Raw genomic sequence first — 18,651 nt, forward strand, 5'->3', positions numbered from 1 at the left:
CGTTAAATTATTTTCAGCAACCCTTAGGGTCATATCTTGGCTCTCTCCAAGCAGCGATCAGGTAGAGATTACTTACATTAGCACGTGATATGGCTTGCTGTCCCACTGAGCATACGCAGCATCATTAAATCCAATGAGTGCTTCCGATAGACAAAGTCTATGTGCAGCAGACTTGTGAACAAAATGATTTGGGTTGTGCAACAGAATTTTGGTTTAAGGGCAGAGTCAGTAGCAAGCAATTTTTTTTTGTATTTAAGTGAAATGTTTCTGGGGCAGGTAGGCCAATGAGTCTCCCAACTCATGGGGGTGAAAAAGATTCCCACAGAATGTGTCGAAGAACAGGGGAATTCTTCCCAGTGTCCTGGGCTAAGATCCACTAATCAACCAGCACCACCAAATTAACTGGGCACTTATCTCTGCTCTTTGTGGGAGTTGTGCAAAGTGGTTACCACATTTGCGTACACAAGAATAGTGGCTGCATTTTGAAAGTAACTCATTGGTTGTGAAGTGCTTTGGGTCACATATGAATGGTGGGATCATAGAATTTTACAGCCCAAGAGGAGGCCATTCAGCCCATCATGTCTGGGCCATCTCTTTGAAAAAGCTGTCTTAAATTAGTCCCAAACCCAGCTTTTTCCCTCAAAACCCTGCAAATCAATCTTCTTCGAGTATATGTCACAATTGCCTCTTTAGGTACTGTTCTACTGTTTAGAGTGAGTGAGGGTGAAGTTGAGCCCAACGTCTCAGTAATCACAGATATGCAATGTGTTCATTTTATTAAGAGTCTGTTTATGAGGTAGGTACAAAGTATGAGGGCTGCAGGTCTCAATGGACAGGGATTACTCGCAGTCCTTGTTTGATATTGCAAAGAGGCTTAAAAAGCATGAAGTAACAGAAAATCATTTACACAGCTTTCGGAATAAAGCACCTCCCTCCTTCTGCGCCTTGTCATTTGCTGTAGATAAACAACTCCACAAATAACTCTCATTTGTCCAAAAAGACTGTTTTTGCAGCTGAAAGTTTCCCAGGCTGGAGATTAGTTTGAGTCACCTGCTACCTACATGTTTGCTAATTATCTTGGGTTATCAGATCCGCTCAGAGTGCATTTGTCAACTTGGAATAGCAACATCTTCAGGGGAGGTGGTGGAAGAATGGCAGAGTGAAAATCATTTTAAAGGGCAGTCCTTACCCCCACCAACCCACCCTGACGTCTTGCCACTTCTCCCCCTTCCCAGATCACTCAAGAATCACTGGCAAGAATCCCAGCCCCCAGGGACAGCTCAGTTCCTGAATGGTCTGTTAAAGAGTCAAAACAAAAACAGAATTACCTGGAAAAACTCAGCAGGTCTGGCAGCATCGGCAGAGAAGAAAAGAGTTGACGTTTCGAGTCCTCATGACCCTTCAACAGAACTAAGTAAAAATAGGAGAGGGGTGAAATATAAGCTGGTTTAAGGTGGGGGGGGGGTTTTGGGGGGAGAGAAGTTGGGGGGGCGGGTGGGGTGGTTGTAGGGACAAGCAAGCAGTGATAGGAGCAGATAATCAAAAGATGTCACAAATAAAGGAACAAAGAGGTGTTGAAGGTGGTGACATTATCTAAGAGAATGTGCTAATTAAGAATGGATGGCAGGACACTCAAGGTACAGCTCTAGTGGGGGTGGGGTGGAAAGACCTACAGGTATAGATTTAAAAATAATGGAAATAGGTGGGAAAAGAAAAATCTATATAAATTATTGGAAAAAACAAAAGGGAGGGGGAAGAAACGGAAAGGGGGTGCGGATGGACGAGGGAGTTCAAGATCTAAAGTTGTTGAATTCAATATTCAGTCCAGAAGGCTGTAAAGTGCCTAGTCGGAAGATGAGGTGCTGTTCCTCCAGTTTGCGTTGGGCTTCACTGGAACAATGCAGCAAGCCAAGGACAGACACGTGGGCAAGAGAGCAGGGTGGAGTGTTAAAATGGCAAGTGACAGGGAGGTTTGGGTCTTTCTTGCGGACAGACTGCAGGTGTTCTGTAAAGCGGACGCCCAGTTTACGTTTGGTCTCTCCAATGTAGAGGAGACCACATTGGGAGCAACGAATGCAGTAGACTAAGTTAGGGGAAATGCAAGTGAAATGCTGCTTCACTTGAAAGGAGTGTTTGGGCACTTGGACGGTGAGGAGAGAGGAAGTGAAGGGGCAGGTGTTGCATCTTCAGCGTGGGCATGGGGAGGTGCCATAGGTGGGGGCTGAGGAGTAGAGGGTGATGGAGGAGTGGACCAGGGTGTCCCGGAGGGAACGATCCCTACGGAATGCCGCCGGGGGGGGTGAAGGGAAGATGTGTTTGATGGTGGCATCATGCTGGAGTTGGCGGAAATGGCGGAGGATGATCCTTTGAACGTGGAGGCTGGTGGGCTGATAAGTGAGGACAAGGGGGACCCTATCATGTTTCTGGGAGGGAGGAGGTGTGAGGGCGGATGAGCGGGAGATGGGCCGGACACGGTTGAGGGCCCTGTCAACCACCGTGGGTGGAAAACCTCGGTTAAGGAAGAAGGAGGACATGTCAGAGGAGCTGTTTTTGAAGGTAGTATCATCAGAACAGATGCGACGGAGGCGAAGGAACTGAGAGAATGGGATGGAGTCCTTACAGGAAGCGGGGTGTGAGGAGCTGTAGTCGCGGTAGCTGTGGGAGTCGGTAGGCTTGTAATGGATATTGGTGGACAATCTATCACCAGAAATTGAGACAGAGAGGTCAAGGAAGGGAAGGGAAGTGTCAGAGATGGACCATATGAAAATGATGGAGGGGTGGAGATTGGAAGCAAAATTAATAAATTTTTCCAGGTCCCGACGAGAGCATGAAGCAGCACCGAAGTAATCATCGATGTACCGGAGAAAGAGTTGTGGGAGGGGGCCGGAGTAGGACTGGAACAAGGAATGTTCCACATACCCCATAAAGAGACAGGCATAGCTGGAGGCCCATGTGGGTACCCATAGCCACACCTTTTATTTGGAGGAAGTGAGAGGAGTTAAAGGAGAAATTGTTCAGTGTGAGAACAAGTTCAGCCAGACGGAGGAGAGTAGTGGTGGATGGGGATTGTTTGGGCCTCTGTTCAAGGAAGAAGCTAAGGGCCCTCAGACCATCCTGGTGGGGGATGGAGGTGTAGAGGGATTGGACGTCCATGGTGAAGAGGAAGCGGTTGGGGCCATGGAACTGGAAATTGTTGATGTGACGTAAGGTGTCAGAGGAATCACGGATGTAGGTGGGAAGGGACTGGACAAGGGGAGAGAGAAGGGAGTCAAGATAGCGAGAAATGAGTTCCGTGTGGCAGGAACAGGCTGACACGATCGGTCTGCCGGGACAGTTCTGCTTGTGGATTTTGGGTAGGAGGTAGAAGCGTAAAGGGGTAGGTAAAGAGTAAGGAAGGTAAAGAGTCAGGTTGGTGGGTCAGTCCCCTGCAGGGCCTGAGTATTGGAGTCGCAGGAGGGAGTGAAGTAGGTTCTAAATCCCTCATCTCAGACAGGTCATCCTGGAACTGGAGATGTATCCCACAACCCCCCTCCTCAAAAGCAACTATAATCACAATACAGTCAAGAGGAGAATCAAACTACAAATTATATTTAATAAGAGCAAACCATGTTTAAATACCACCCTTTATGGGGCTAGAATTGAAAAGAGGTTTAACAGAAGTGGGTCCCTCAGAGCAATGGGTTGCATCATCTGATGGTGAACTCACCACGCCATCCACTCTGGGATTTGGGTTTGAATTTAGTTTTGGCTGAGAAGATGCCCCTCCCTAGGGCAGGTGGTGTGATCCCTGGTGGAGAGTAACTGCCATCACTGTAAAAGTGACACAAGATATATTAGACTACCTAACAGTAAAAGCCTCACCATCTAATCTTGTGACTGCATCAGAAATATTTCTATCCGACTGTGATGCCCGCACCATGGATAGCGGCAGGACACTAGATAAGGCGTATCTGTGGCCTGTTACACAAAGGCTTGGACAGGAACTCGATGCACGAGGAACCATAGAGGGTTTCAGCCTGTGATGGTCACCACCCCAAACACCATGAACTGCTGCACCGCACCCATGGTGACAGGGTCCATTTAACATCCAATAGTGTGGGAAAAATCTGAAATTGTTGCACTACCGAGACAAACAAACCACCAGCCTCACCGTGTATGTAACAGAGATGTTACAGAGTGCTGTATCATGGCACATGGCCTCTGCATACCGCCTCCAGTCATCAATAGTGCACCTAATGCTTGTTCATCTGCTGGCTGTCAAGGCAAAAGGCAAAGTGGGAGTAGCTGCAGATTGGTTAGTGAATAGCCGATAACCAACTCCAGCAGCAGCTCCTTCTCACACCGGTTACACGAGCCCTGCTTCAGGAACCCCACACTGTTGTAATGTGCAGTGGCTGTAGAAATACCAGCCTCCTTCAGTAAAGAAGGACAATTCAAACACTGTCTAACAGAATCAGCATCACTCTGCTCTCCCTCCATGTCAGCAAGTCCAGCTCATGATCAGTCAAATTACATATAATCAAGAATTTCAGTCTCCATTTCATTTTCGCTTCCTTCTGACGGTGGATACTCTTCCTCCTCATCTTCCTCATCCTCGGCAGATTCAGATCCTTCTCTCTCCTGTGTGGTCAATGGCTTCTTCGAAGTTGAAGCTAAACCCCCCCCCCACAAAAAAAAGAAAAACTTATGTACAGAGAAGCAGAGTAAGTCTTACACAACAGACCAGGCAGTGAATTACAACCTGTTCTCCCCTCAGGCGCTCTGTCCACACCAGCAGAAACACCAGGCAGGTGAGCAGTTCCTGCAGGGGAAGGGTGAATACATTCGGTGACAAATGCTAAGCCATGTTAATGAGAGTGACCATTATCCAGCTCACTTCCTAATACAGCTGTATGCACAAGATGCCCATGTAGGAATACTTTCCACCCCATCCACCACCTTAAACATTCACTCCCTTCACCACCGAAACACAGTAGCAGCAGTGTGTGTACCATCTACAAGATGCACAGCAGCAACTCATCAAGGCTACTGTGACAGCATCTTTCAAACCCACGACCACTACCATCTAGAAGGACAAGGGCAGCAGATAGATGGGAACATCTTCCACTTCAAGCCACTCACCATCCTGACTTGGAAATAAATCGCCATCCCTTCACTGTCATTGGGTCAAAATCCTGGAACTCCCTTCCTAACAGCACTGTGGCTGTACCTACACCACGTGGACTGCAGCAGTTCAAGAAGGCAGCTCACCACCACCTTTGCAAGGGCAATTAGGAATGGGCAATAAATGCTGGCCCAGTCAGCGAAGCCCACATCCCGTGAACGAGTAAATTAAAGAAACTTCTGCTCCTGCTTCATATATGAGAGATTTCTCAGGTTATGGCCAAACTCAGAATCTGTGCTTCATCTAGTGTCAAATCGAATAGATGTCACAGAACCCAGAACACAGTGCATTGTATGGGCTGGGGGAGAATGAGGGGAGGAAGGGGCAAAAGTGCTGTCACAATGGGAGGTCAGTTGGCATGCAGCAAGGAGTGGTCACGGTTACAGGAGGGAAGCAGGAAAAGGAGGACAGCCAGAGTTGGGAGCTGAAAGGTAATTAAATTGGACAGATTTAAAAACTTATCAGTATAGACGTTGGCTTCACCTGCTTTGTTCTTGCGCCAGATTTCTTTAATCATGTTAGACATCCGATCCCGGAGCTCATCATTGGTCTTTGCCAGACACCAACCATCCCGCTCAGTACATGTCGTCTCTTTGCCTTCGTTGCGATGAATTATCTTCCTTAAACTGAAATCAAACAGATGAACAGAAGGGAACAGTTTTCAGAGAGGAATCGTTTAAATCATCATCCAGCATTTGCAACTCTTGGGACACCCTGAGAACATGATAAGGCACTAGATAAATCTCTACGCCTTTATTTTTCCACAACTACTGTACTTCTACTGAACATTCACTGGAGGTTACTGTGTGCAGGTAATAATCCAGATGGAGCTGTCCAAACGACGAATAGTGGGGTATGTACGATGCAGGTCTGTGGCTTAGCAGTGGCTCGGTGTGTAACACTCTTATCTCTAAGTTAGGAAGTTGATGGTGGGTGGTTTAAGACCCATTCCAGAGCCTTATGCACATATTCCAGGCTAACTGTATCAGTGCAGCACTGAGGGAGCGCCACACTGTCAGAGGATCAGCACTGAGGGAGCGCTGCACTGTCGGAGCGTCAGTACTGAGGGAGTGCTACACAGTTGGAGGTGCTGTCTTCCGGATGAGAGGTTAAACCGAGATCCTCTCAGGTGGAGGTAAAAAAATCCCTCAGCAGTATGTGAAAAGCAGAAGCATTCTCCCATATGTCCTGGCCAATATTCATCCTTCAACCAGCTCAGCTTCACTAGAAAATGCAACAGACCCTTTGAGACAAACTTCCTCCATTCTTACACACCCCATTCTACTCAACCCATCAGCTCCTAAAACTCCCTTCCCATTCTCTACTTTTCCCCAGCATGTCCTGTGAATACATCCTATTAAAAGGTGAAAGTGCAAGGTGTCAGTACCTCTCTGCATCCAGGTCACACAGTTGGTAAAACATCTGACGATAAGGTGGCAAAGTGTGCTCTTGGAATATGTAGGCCGACTTCTGGAATTACAGGAACAGCAGGAATCAGGTCAACGACGCATTCAAATTTTATAAAGCACAGATTGTTCTAATCTAATCCTTTGTTGAAACCCAGCGTTTTGGACTTTTCAAACTGGCACTTTACTGCAGAGGAATACAATCAGATCGTCAGGGGCCTCAAAGACACTTTGGCAGTAATGGCTAAAGCAATTCTGAATGGAGCAGAACAACAGGGGAAACTTGGGAAAGAGTTATTCAGCACATTGTCAATAAACCTGTAGCACCCACACCCTGTGTACGGTGTTTACCATGGAGCCTCCTTATGACTCACGCCGGCCCATGAATTACCATCCATGTTGTGCCTGTCCCTACAAAAACTCAAAAACATTATCCCAATAATAATACTTTGTGCTGGAAACTTACTTTGAGTTTGTATCCAGATGTAATTAGTTTCTTCCTTTGCGGGGTACTGAGAACTGCTGGAGCCTTTGCCAGATCCTGAATACTAACAACCTGGGGAGCTAAGAGGTGGAGAAAGAGTATCAATTCTAAACTTAGTCTGATTTAGAAGTCACATACTTAATTAAAGGAAATACAGTTGCCACCTTACAGTTGCCCCTTACACTGCTCGCACTTGACATGGCAGCTGCATATATCAGCCTACATGCCATCATCAAATGCATCAATTACAAATGAACCGCTTATAACACATTTAGCAGGCTGACTATTTTAGGCCATTCAACAAGTACTGAACGCTTAGTTACAGAGTTAAAAAGCCCTGCTGATGTCAGCCAATGTCAGGTCTTCGAGCAATCTCAATCAGTCCTTTGTATCTGGTTAAAGTGCCTCAGTGAGGAAATTCTGGGTGTAACTGTTGAGTGGAGTGTTTTAAAAAATAAATGTTGCTTAGTTCGCTTTTTGGTTTTAGCAAGCTTTGTCCACAGTGGGAAAAGGCATTCAGACCAAAGTTGTAAGCGGTGGGGACTGTAATTGGGTTAACAACTAGCAGCAAACATTCCGAGAAATACATGTTTTCTTGGATCTAGCAGCACTCCTAAGTAGTAGCTGGTCTGTGTACTAGCGGGGACGGCAGCCTCTCTGTTTTTCTCCACAAGTCGTGTACCCTTCAGGCTGAGGCCTCTTCATAATCTTTTGAAACTGGCCTCTGAGACGAGCCCGGGGAATGTCCAGCCCGCTTACAGTGCCCTCAGTGAGCAGGGAGGTGGACAGAACCCGGGAAATCTCGGCTTGCCTTCCCTCTCACATTAAAGAGGCAGCCCCAACACCAGGGCCCCTTTCAAAAATCAAAACTGGTTACGAACAAGCATTGTTCATCTCTACATCGGAAGGGAACCAAAAATATCAGCAAAGTCCAGGTTTGACCCCCAGTCTGTGCTAAGTTAGATGGTCCATGCCAATGTAGCAGTGGGAGTGACACAAATGACCTGGTCATCTCTGACCTCAGGAGAAGTCAAAGAGATAGGTTTTAAGGAGTGTCTGAACAGAGGTTTAGGGAGAGAATTTCAGAGCTTAGAATCCAGGCAGCTGAAACCACCTATGGTAGAGTGAAGGAAACTGGGGAAGAACAAGCACAGAGATCTGAGAGTTGTAAGGCTGGAGGAGGTGACAGAGATAGGGAAGGCCGAGGCCATGGAGGCATTTGAACAAACTTCCACATCCTTTCTCCCTTTCCAATTAATCTTTTTAAATAGAGGAGGGTCTGATGGGATTGGCCAACCAGCTTCTCAAGACTATCTGTAAACAAGAACTAGAAAGATCTCACCTCCCTGCTTAGGCAGCACCTCCAATGTCCAAATCTATATGACAGCAGCGTGCTGCATGAACAAGAACTTCCCCAGAGAACAGTGGGTCTGTGGATCAGGCGGTTATCTCATACAGTGTTTGCTGATTCACTGAATTCCTTCAGGCGAGAGCTGGACCTGTTTCTGAATGGGATGGAGGTCACCTCATATGAAAGATAGGTACTGCAGGGAATTATCAGGGCCAGAGTGATCTCTTGATCACCTAAGCAGTTTGGAGAGGGATTTCCCAGATTCTGCCCTCCCCAAAAAAGTGTCCTGGGCTTATAGTATAATTGTTTGCCCCTCCCTGGCGATAACGTGGTTTTGAATTGGGGTGATGGGAGGATATTGTGAGGCACAAGGTATCATAAATTGTTGGATCAAATTGGTCGGACCAGAGCATCTTTTCCTGCTCGTCACTTTATGTATCTTCTGTGGCCCTTACCTGGCTTGCTGATGGTGATGGGGAGGCTGTAATTAAACGTGCTGCGCTTTGCCTTCACGGGCATGTCCGAGGGCATATAACCTGCAAAATAAAGAGCTATCAATACTGCATCATCTTTAGCATTTAACAGCAAAGTTTCCAGTTAAATTGTTCTCCACTGGGCTATCTGCATAGTTCAGGAATCGGCTGTGACTCAGCGGGCAGAATACTTGTCTCAAAATCAGAAGGTTATGGGTTCAAGCCTGACTCCAGAGACTTGAGAACAAAGTCTAGGTTGACACATGTGGGTAACAAACGAGGGAGCACTGCATTGCTGGAGGCCAGTACTGGGGGAGCGCTGCATTGCTGGAGGCCAGTACTGGGGGAGCGCTGCATTGCTGGAGGCCAGTACTGGGGGAGCGCTGCATTGCTGGAGGTCAGTACTGGGGGAGTGCTGCATTGCTGGAGGTCAGTACTGGGGGAGTGCTGCATTGCTGGAGGTCAGTAATGGGGGAGCGCTGCATTGCTGGAGGTCAGTACTGGGGGAGCGCTGCATTGCTGGAGGCCAGTACTGGGAGAGCGCTGCATTGCTGGAGGCCAGTACTGGGGGAGCGCTGCATTGTTGGAGGCCAGTACTGGGGGAGAGCTGCATTGCTGGAGGCCAGTACTGGGGGAGCGCTGCATTGCTGGAGGTCAGTAATGGGGGAGCGCTGCATTGCTGGAGGTCAGTACTGGGGGAGCGCTGCATTGCTGGAGGCCAGTACTGGGAGAGCGCTGCATCGTCGAAGGGGCAGTTTTAAAAAATTTTATTCTTTCATAGGATGTTGGTGCCACTGGCAAGGCCAGTATTTGTTGCCTGTCCCTAATTACCCTTGAACCGAGAGACTTACTAGGCTATTTCAAAGGACAGTAAAGAATCAACCAAATTACTCTGTAGGCCAGGTAAGGATGGCAGATTTCATTCCCTAAAGTGAACCAGATGGGTTTTTAGAACAATCAATGAGAGTTTAATGGTCACAATTACGGAGACTAGCGTTATATTCCAGATTTTATTAATTGAATTTAAGTTCCACCAACTGCTGTGGTGGGATTGAACTCGTCTCCCTACAGCTTGGGCCACTGGGCTACTCGTTCAGTCACATTACCACTACGCCACCATCTCCCTTTAAGTTGAGAATATTGATAATTGAGGAAACGCTGCACTTGTTGGAGGGTCAGTGCTGGGGGAGCGCTGCATTGACAGAGGGTGGGGCTGAGGGAGCGCTGCACTGACAGAGGGTCGGTGCTGGGCGAGCGCTGCATTGACAGAGGGTCGGTGCTGGGCGAGCGCTGCATTGACAGAGGATCGGTGCTGAGGGAGTGCTGCTTTGTTGAAGATGCCATCTCTCAGGTTAGACAATAAACTGAGCCCCCATCTGCCCTCCCAGGTGGATGTAGAAGACCAGATGACCGTCCGGACTATTCTGAGGAACAGCATGGGAGTTCTCCCCTGTGTCCTTGCCAGTATTTACTGCTCTACCAAAATCACTGAAACCAATAACCTGGATATTATGTTGCTGTTTTGTGGGATCTTACTGTGTGCAAACTGGCTGCTACATTGCTTCAAAATAGTCTGTGGCATCTTTAACGTCACCTTGGGAGGGTAGACAGGGCTTTAGCTTAATACCTCATCTGAAAGGCTATCGCCGACAGTGTAACCCTCCTACAGAACTGCACCTCCGACAGTGCAGCGTTCCCTCAGCACTGTCCCTCTGACAATGCAGCAGTCCCACAGCACTGCTCCTCCAACAGTGCCGTGCTCCCTCAGCACTGCCCCTCTGACAATGTAGTACTCCCACAGCACTGCTCCTCCAACAGTGCCGTGCTCCTTCAGCACTGCCCCTCTGACATTGTAGCCTGCTACAATACTGCACACCCAACAGTGCAGCGTTCCCTCAGTACTGCCCCGCTGACAGTACAACACTCCCACAGTACTGCATTGGGAGTGTCTGTTTGGATTAGAGGAGGGAACAAAGTTGAGAAGGGGAAGCAGGAATTAAATATATGCAATAGTTTCTTCTTGTATTGCATAACCATTGAATTAATTATTTTCATGTGCTGGTTACAGTCGATTTGCTTCTTCCCACCCCATCAGTTACCGTGTTTGGTGCTGCATCGAAGCCTGAAATCCAACACCTGGTAAATCTTTGCTTTGGGATCTTTTCTTGGATCATACCCAAACCTGACCCAGAGACTTCGCCAGGGACCTGTAAGCTGTGAAGGAGAGTGAAGCAGGGAAGGAAAGACAGCAGAGTGACTACCGAGTTAAATAATCAATGTTTCTGTGAGAAAAAAAAAACAAAAAATGCTGGAAAAACTCAGCAGGTCTGACAGCATCTGTGGAGAGAAAGACAGAATTAACGTTTCGAGTCTGTATGACTCTTCTTCAGAGCTGAAGGGAAGTAGAAACATGGTGAAATATATACTGTTTAGGGTGGGGGGGGGGTGCGGAACAGGTGAAGCTGGATTGAAGGCCAGCGATAGGTGGAAGCAAAGAATTCGCTGCTCCCAATGCGGTTTCCTCTACATGGGAGAGACCAAACGCAGACTGGGTGACTGCTTTGCGGGACACCTTCGGTCTGTCCGCAAGCATGACCCAGACCTCCCTGTCACTTGCCATTTCAACACACCACCCTGCTCTGATGCCCACATGTCCATCCTTGGCCTGCTGCAACATTTCAGTGAAGCTCAACGCAAACTGGAGGAACAGCATCTCATCTTCCGACTAGGCACTTTACAGCCTTCCGGACTTAACATGGAGTTCAACAACTTCAGATCATGAACTCTCTCCTCCGTCCTCACCCCTTTTTGATCCCCTTTTTTCAAATATTTATTTAAAAATTTTTATATATATATATTTTTCCCACCTATTTTTATTCTTATTATTTTTAAAAATTTATTTCCATTTTTATTCATTTTTCCATCCCCACCTTTTAGCCTATTTCAATCTTTTTTCCCACCACTGTCCCCTACCCCCACCCCACCTCACCCCCACTAAGGCTGTCACTTGCTCATTCTGCTTTCCACTCTTAATGTCACCATTAGCACCTCCTTTAGCCAGTATCACCACCATCAACACCCCTTCGACCTTTTGCAATCTCTCCCTTGCCTCCACCTATCACTGGCCTTCTATCCAGCTTCACCTGTCCCACCCCCCTTAAACAGTATATATTTCACCACATTTTTACTTCTCTTTAGTTCTGAAGAAGAGTCATATGGACTCGAAATGTTAACTCTGTCTTTCTCTCCACAGATGTAGTCTCTCCATGACTGTAGACATTCTGTACACCATTAGAAAAGTGCATGGAGGTGAAACTTATATTCATCCTTGCCTTCCCCCCAACTACTCACAGTTCAAGACCCCAATGTCTCAAGAAGCTTCACACTGATCAATGTCCATCACCTACCCTGTACTAGCCAAGTTAGTTGGCCCATTCCTTCCTCATCTGAACCAACCACCACCCCGCTAGCCTGTGCATATCAAAACGTGATATAAAAGACCAGGACCTGTCAACCCTCAGAGCAAAAGCTTAACAAAACGTGCCAAATGCAATTTGTAACAAGTCATATGCCACAAAAACAAGTCTCTGAATTCAATAAACCCTTCACTACAAACTGAGAACACCCATTTCTTTGAAGGTGGGGTTTGAACGGGGAAACAACAGAATGGCAGCTTCCCCCACCCCAACCCGGTATTTCATCCAAGTGCCAGTTCTTCTTGTATGAGGTCAAGACAGTGAGTGCTGTCAACTATTTAATTCCTGGGGTCAGGAGCCATAACAGAGCACCCAATGGGCCTACTTTAACATTTTTAGCGGGGGTGACTGGTCAGTGATGGGGCGAATTTCTTGGCAGATGCCCAGGGCCACTAAGCCCAAACACGGAAGACCCACTGAGACATGAACGCAGCTCTGACCCAATCTGTACACCTCAGTGCCAGATAAGGTGGATACAGTTCAGAAGCACACAGGATGCTGCATTCACTTACTGAATTAATGGGTGGAGCCAAGGAAGAGCAGCAACTTGTAACTCACCATGTAGTAGGCCACAAAAGGCAGGAGCAGCTTCAGTTTGTCTGGATGAATGTCAATATTTGACTTCACTGCATTTCGGGACCAGATGGGCCGGATTTCAAAATGCTGAGGAGACAGAAGACAGACGCGCAGAATCAGACTCCAGGTTCCACCATTCCTAACTACACTCCTGCATTGCACAAAGCTTGTGATAATGTGCCTGTAACCCTTTCCCAGCAATGGAAATGGGACCTGACAGTCACCAAGCTTTTATGTGGTTGGCTTTTAACTGCCCTCTGAAGTGGCCCTCAGTTGTATCAGTTTTACTGGCCGAGCTGCAATTTAAGCAAGTCTGTCCACTGAGAAAGGTTTGCATTTATACTGTGCTTTTCATGAGCTCAAGTCATCTCAAAGCATTTACAACCAATTGCTGAAGTGCTGTCACTGTTGTAATTTAGGGAACTCAGCAGGCAATTTGACAAAGCAAGGACCCACAAACAGCAATGAGCTAACGAGCAGGTAATCTGTTTTAGGTGTTGGTCGAGGGATAAATATTGGCCAGGACACCAAACAGAAGTCCCCTGCTCTTCTTCAAAAAGTTACAGAGCGTTGATCTGAAGAAACAACATCAGGGGCACTGTAAACGAGGCAGAGACACCTTTGCCACTCACCCTTTTCAGCTCCTCTTCAGCTCTCCGGTCTGCAGCCTGAGTGTTGAATTTCCTCCAGTTCTGAACGGCAGCTTCAAGAGGTTGGGATGGCACCTCTGTATCATCAAAATTCACAAATATGGCATTGTGAGGACGGCGAGCTCGCCCCAAGCCAATCAGGTTCTCGTTGGATAGTTTCGGAGGATGGTAACCATCCCTGAAAACAGGGAAAGGTAAAAATAAAAATAACTTCTCTGGAATACTTTCACACAAACCAAATATTTGACTTTTCCATCAACACCAGATAAATGCCGATGTAATTGAAGAACAGAACCTCTTTCTTATCCTTCCCTTTCCTTGTGGTTCCAAGACCGGAGATTCGGACGTCACCTTTTCTAAAACACAGACTGGACCAATCTATCACCAGCTCTTGGGAGGTGTGCCTTTGATTTCCCACATCAGTTTATCATTATTAGCGTGTGTGATCATGACAAAATATATATTTATTATTACGATGTGAAAGAATGAACTTTCAATTCTATAGCATCTTTCACAATCTCAGGGCGTTCCAAAGCGCTTTCTCTTCATTGAAATACTCTTTGAACTGCTGTAATTTAGGGATATGCAGCAGCCAATTTGTCCAAAGCAAGATCCCATAGATGTCAATAAAATAATGATCAGATCATCTGTTTTAGGTGCTGGTTGAGTGGTGGTTGTTTCCTGAGACACTGGAAGAACTCCCCTGCTCTTTGTATCCTGCCATGGAACCTTCTGCGTCCAAATAAGGGCAGACACGGTCTTAGTTTTAACACTTCATTTGAAAGACGTCACCTTCAACAATGCAGTGCTCCTTTAGCACTGCACTGAAGTATCAGCCTAGATTAAATGTTCTAGACCAAGACCAGAACTCACACCCACAATCCTTGACTCAGAGTCAAGAGTGTAGCTCACTTAGCCAAGGCTCACATGAGAAACCTTCAGTACAGAAAGAACTACAAGGGCACTCACTTGTGCCTCTGGTCTCTTTTGTCTACAATGGCAAGTGATGAGCTGCAGAATGTCACTGACAAAGCCTTGAAGCAAGTCACTTGGCTCTGTAGGACAATAGGAGGAGGAATTAGAAAAATAAAGCTTTAGAAATTGAGGCAAAATAGAATAGTGTAGTGAACTTGGAACCATCAAGAATTGTTTGGAATACAACATAATGGAGGTTGCTACACTTCTACTTTGGTGACTGAAATGCTGCCCTGGCAAATTTAATGAGTTGAACTCACAATATCGGGCGCCTATACTGACCTGTGCTGGACTTCCGGCCGGTAGTAATAATCCACAGGGTTATCCACACGGGAAAATATCGGTGGAGGGATGTAAAGCGGCAAATCCTGGTCAAAAAACTCTTTGTGTTCGGGCTTGTGGAGGATGACCTTGTTGTACATGGACACCTGCGAGCCACTTGTTGCTGTGTGCATAACCAGGAACTGGAAATCGGACATTCCTATCAAACACAATTAGAAGACCCACATTAAATGAATGTGGGCATAGAGTAGGGTGGTTGTGGGGATGTGGTGTCACAGAATCAGGAACAGATTTGCTTTCAGAAGTGCCACCGATCAATTTAAGTAGAGGAGCAGTAACTAGATGACAGAAAGCTGTCTGTTCATCCTTGAGGGTCTATGGTACTGGTCAAGGACAAGATCATATTTAATATCCCCTGCATCAAAAATAAACAAAGGAGTTATGCTAAAGTCAATAAAACTTTAGTCTGGCCTCAGTTGGAGTATTGTGTCCAATTCGGGATGTCACATTTCAGGGGGAATGTTAAAGTCTGGAGAGGTTGCAGAGGAGATTTACTTACTTATAAGGGACTTAGAGCAATGAAGATTGAAAGGAGACTTAATAGAGGTGTTCAAAATGATGTAGGGTTGGGTAACAGTAAATAAGGAGGAACTGTTTTCACTGGCAGGAGGCTTAGTAACCAGAGGGGCACATTTAAGATAATTGGCAAAAGAACCATAATGCACTGTCAGAAAGGGCGGTGGAAGCTGATTCAATAGTAACTTTCAAAAGAGAACTGGATAAGTACTTGAAAAGGAAAAAAAAATGCAGAGCTATGAGGAAGGAGGTGAAGTGGGACTAATTGGACAGCTCTTTCAAAAAGTCAGCACAGGAATTATGGGCCAAATGGTCCCATTCTGCACCATATGATTCAATGATATTCTGCTGTGAAATTTAGAGTCTGGGCTCACATATGAAGACTGCTTACTTGATTGAGCTATCTGTGAAACTGAGAGAGGGGGAAAAGAAATACTATGCACTTAGCCCAAGACAGACTTACTGAGGAGCATCTTGCAGAGTTGAAGAGGAGTGAACCCAGCGGAGTACGACAGAGGGACATTATTGCATGAGTGATAAATATTGGCCAGGACACTAGGGAAAACCCCTTGCACTTTTTTGAAAGAGTGCCATGAGTTCATTTCCCTTCACCACTTTATAATGGTCCTTGGTTAAGTCTCCTGCAAGAGTTTTTTCCCCCTTGTTCACACCCCATTTCTCCAGTCTGCATCAAAAATTCCTAGCTCAGCAAAGATTTTGACACATCATAACATCAAATCTTCCGCTCCCAATCTAAGGCTGAAATCTGTCATGGGTTAAATGCAGACTAGTTATTTCCCTATCACTTCTGAAGACACCAAACAGCATCCACACACAATATGATAACACATTACCCTGGAATTTGTAAGTGGTCCCAATAACGCCAAGGATTTCCATCTCGTATTTAACCTCCTCTTCTCTACCCACTTCCTCAGGAGATGCTTTCGTTCTCACTTTTCTCCATCTCCTCTTAACCCTGAGCAGCATGCTGGTTGAGGGGAAGCGGTTCGCACACACTGGGTGGCAGTAAGGATCCTTTGGACGGAAGTGCAGCTCAAGCCTCCGGCACGGGTCAGCGTAGGTCTATTGCAAAATAAACAGGTTGGAAGAATTATCGTGAGATAAGTGGTTGCATCCATACAGCATAATTAAGAGTGTAAATGAAAAGAAAAAAGACTTCATTTATGTAGCACCTTTCACAGTCATCAGACATCTCAAGGCACCTTACAGCCAATGCAGTAATTTTTGTAGTGTAGTCACTGTTGCGATGTAGGAAATGCAGCAGCCACTAAGTGCACAACAAGATCCCACAAACAGCAAGGTGATATGGCAAAATAATCTGAATGGCTCAAAAATCAAAAAAAAATGTTTGATGTAGCGGGAGCTTTACTCTGTATCTAACCTCGTACTGTACCTGTCCTGGCAGTGTTTGATGGGGACAGTGTAGAGGGAGCTTTACTCTGTATCTAACCCTGTGCTGTACCTGCCCTGGGAGTGTTTGATGGGGACAGTGTAGAGGGAGCTTTACTCGGTATCTAACCCCGTGGTTTATTGGGGACGCGGCCATTCACTCACCCGGGAAACCCCCTCCTCTCCCCCCAGGGTCTCCAGCATCTTCCGCGGGTCGCGGACCATCCCCGGATACTCGGCGCAAACCAGCCGCCTCTCCGCCTCAAAACGCAGCCTGACCGCCGTGGCCTGTGTGCTGGGGGACGGCGCTGACCGCTGGCTGGGCTCGGGACACGGCTCAGGCTCCATCCCCGCAACCGCCGCCATGTCAACATCCGGTCCCACACCAACCGCGTCCGACTCCCAACCAGCGGCAGGAACAAAGAGCCCGGCCGACAGAGATTCCGCCTCGCCTGCTCCTCCCATTAAATTATATTGTACATGAATATAATTTAAACATACTCACAATATATGTTTGTGTACACGATGTCTGCATTATTACAGGGATTATAGTCGTATTTTATATAGAATGTGTAAATATATATGGAATATTAATGATGTGGTAATACATTCTCAGCAATTTACATAATAGATTTTGACAGGTTAATGTGAATACATGTAACCTCTCGTAGAACTATCATGAACCATTTTAATAATTTTAAGAAGAGATGCCAAAATATCTAATCAATATAATTTTGTGGATTTGTTCCTATTTATTTTAAACACTGACCCAGAAGGGAGAATACGTTATCGTGTCTCCTGCCAACGCAAGATGGCTGCAAAGGTGACCGCCGATGTACATCTGCGCCATGCACAGAAAACCGATGCCACTTAGAGGACCAGAGGGTGGGCAGGGGGGCATGGAAGCTAAACGTGCAACTGCTGACCCCAGAGAACATTGAGGAGCTCAAGAGTGATTACAAAGGTTGGAGAACCGTGAAACCCCTCTTTGAGTCCCTGACACACTGGTGGGAAGCGATCAAGGGAAACATCAAGAGGTTTTTCATCCTCAAAGGCACCCAGAAAGCTAGAAAGGAACAGAGGGAAATGTCTCGACTCCAGAAAAACATGCAGAATCTGCTCCGGCTGCAGTCGATGGGGGTCGATGTCAAGGAGGAGCTCCAAGAGGTGAAGAGCCAGCAAGCCTCGCTCTTTGCCTCGGAAGCCTCCAAGATCATCTTCCGTTCCAGAGTCCGCTCCGTGGAGCAGGATGAGACGTGCTCACGTTTCTTCTTCCAAAAGGTACACAGAGAGAGCTCTGTGATCAGCAGCCTGAAGGAAGAAGACGGCTCAGTAAAGTCATCGCAGTCTGACATTTTGAGGATCTGCAAATCCTTTTATGCCGGATTGTATGACACGAAGCCCACAGACAGCACGGCCTCCCAGTCCTTCCTGTCCTCTATCACGGAGGTCTTAGACGACAGTACACGGGAGAGCCTGGAAAAACCGCTAACTCCTGACGAACTGACTAAGGCCCTCGAGTCCTTCGAGAAGAGTAAAACTCCCAGAAGCGACGGCTTGCCGGCAGAGTTGTATTCAGCTCTGTGGGACTGGATCGGCCCAGACCTGCTAGAAGTGTACGAGAGTATGCTCCTGGCCGGCAGCATGTCAGAATCCATGAGGAAAGGCATTATCACCCTCATCTACAAGCACAAGGGGGGAAGGGAGGAAATTAGAAATTGGTGACCCATTTCACTGTTGAACGTGGACTATAAGATTCTGTCCAAGGTCATCGCCAATCGGGTCAAATCCGCTCTGGAATTGGTGATCCACCCTGACCAGACCTGCA

At 46.8% G+C, this 18,651-nt stretch overlaps 1 protein-coding gene across 1 annotated transcript; it reads right to left on the reverse strand.

Annotated features, from left to right (window-relative positions):
• Nucleotides 1–3,572: 3,572 nt before the first annotated feature.
• Nucleotides 3,573–17,204, reverse strand: gtf3c5 (general transcription factor IIIC, polypeptide 5). The gene is made up of 11 exons (XM_078550179.1): nucleotides 16,989–17,204; nucleotides 16,268–16,496; nucleotides 14,838–15,036; nucleotides 13,563–13,758; nucleotides 12,913–13,017; nucleotides 10,978–11,092; nucleotides 8,861–8,941; nucleotides 7,037–7,134; nucleotides 6,552–6,634; nucleotides 5,648–5,790; nucleotides 3,573–4,652 (listed from the first exon to the last, which is right to left on the reverse strand). Exons 1-11 carry the CDS (start codon nucleotides 17,187–17,189, stop codon nucleotides 4,510–4,512), a joined length of 1,593 nt encoding a protein of 530 aa, XP_078406305.1. The 5' UTR covers nucleotides 17,190–17,204; the 3' UTR covers nucleotides 3,573–4,509.
• Between the last annotated feature and the right edge of the window lie 1,447 nt (nucleotides 17,205–18,651).

Source organism: Cetorhinus maximus, chromosome 10 (assembly GCF_964194155.1).
Source record: "Cetorhinus maximus chromosome 10, sCetMax3.hap1.1, whole genome shotgun sequence".
NCBI lineage: Eukaryota > Metazoa > Chordata > Chondrichthyes > Lamniformes > Cetorhinidae > Cetorhinus > Cetorhinus maximus.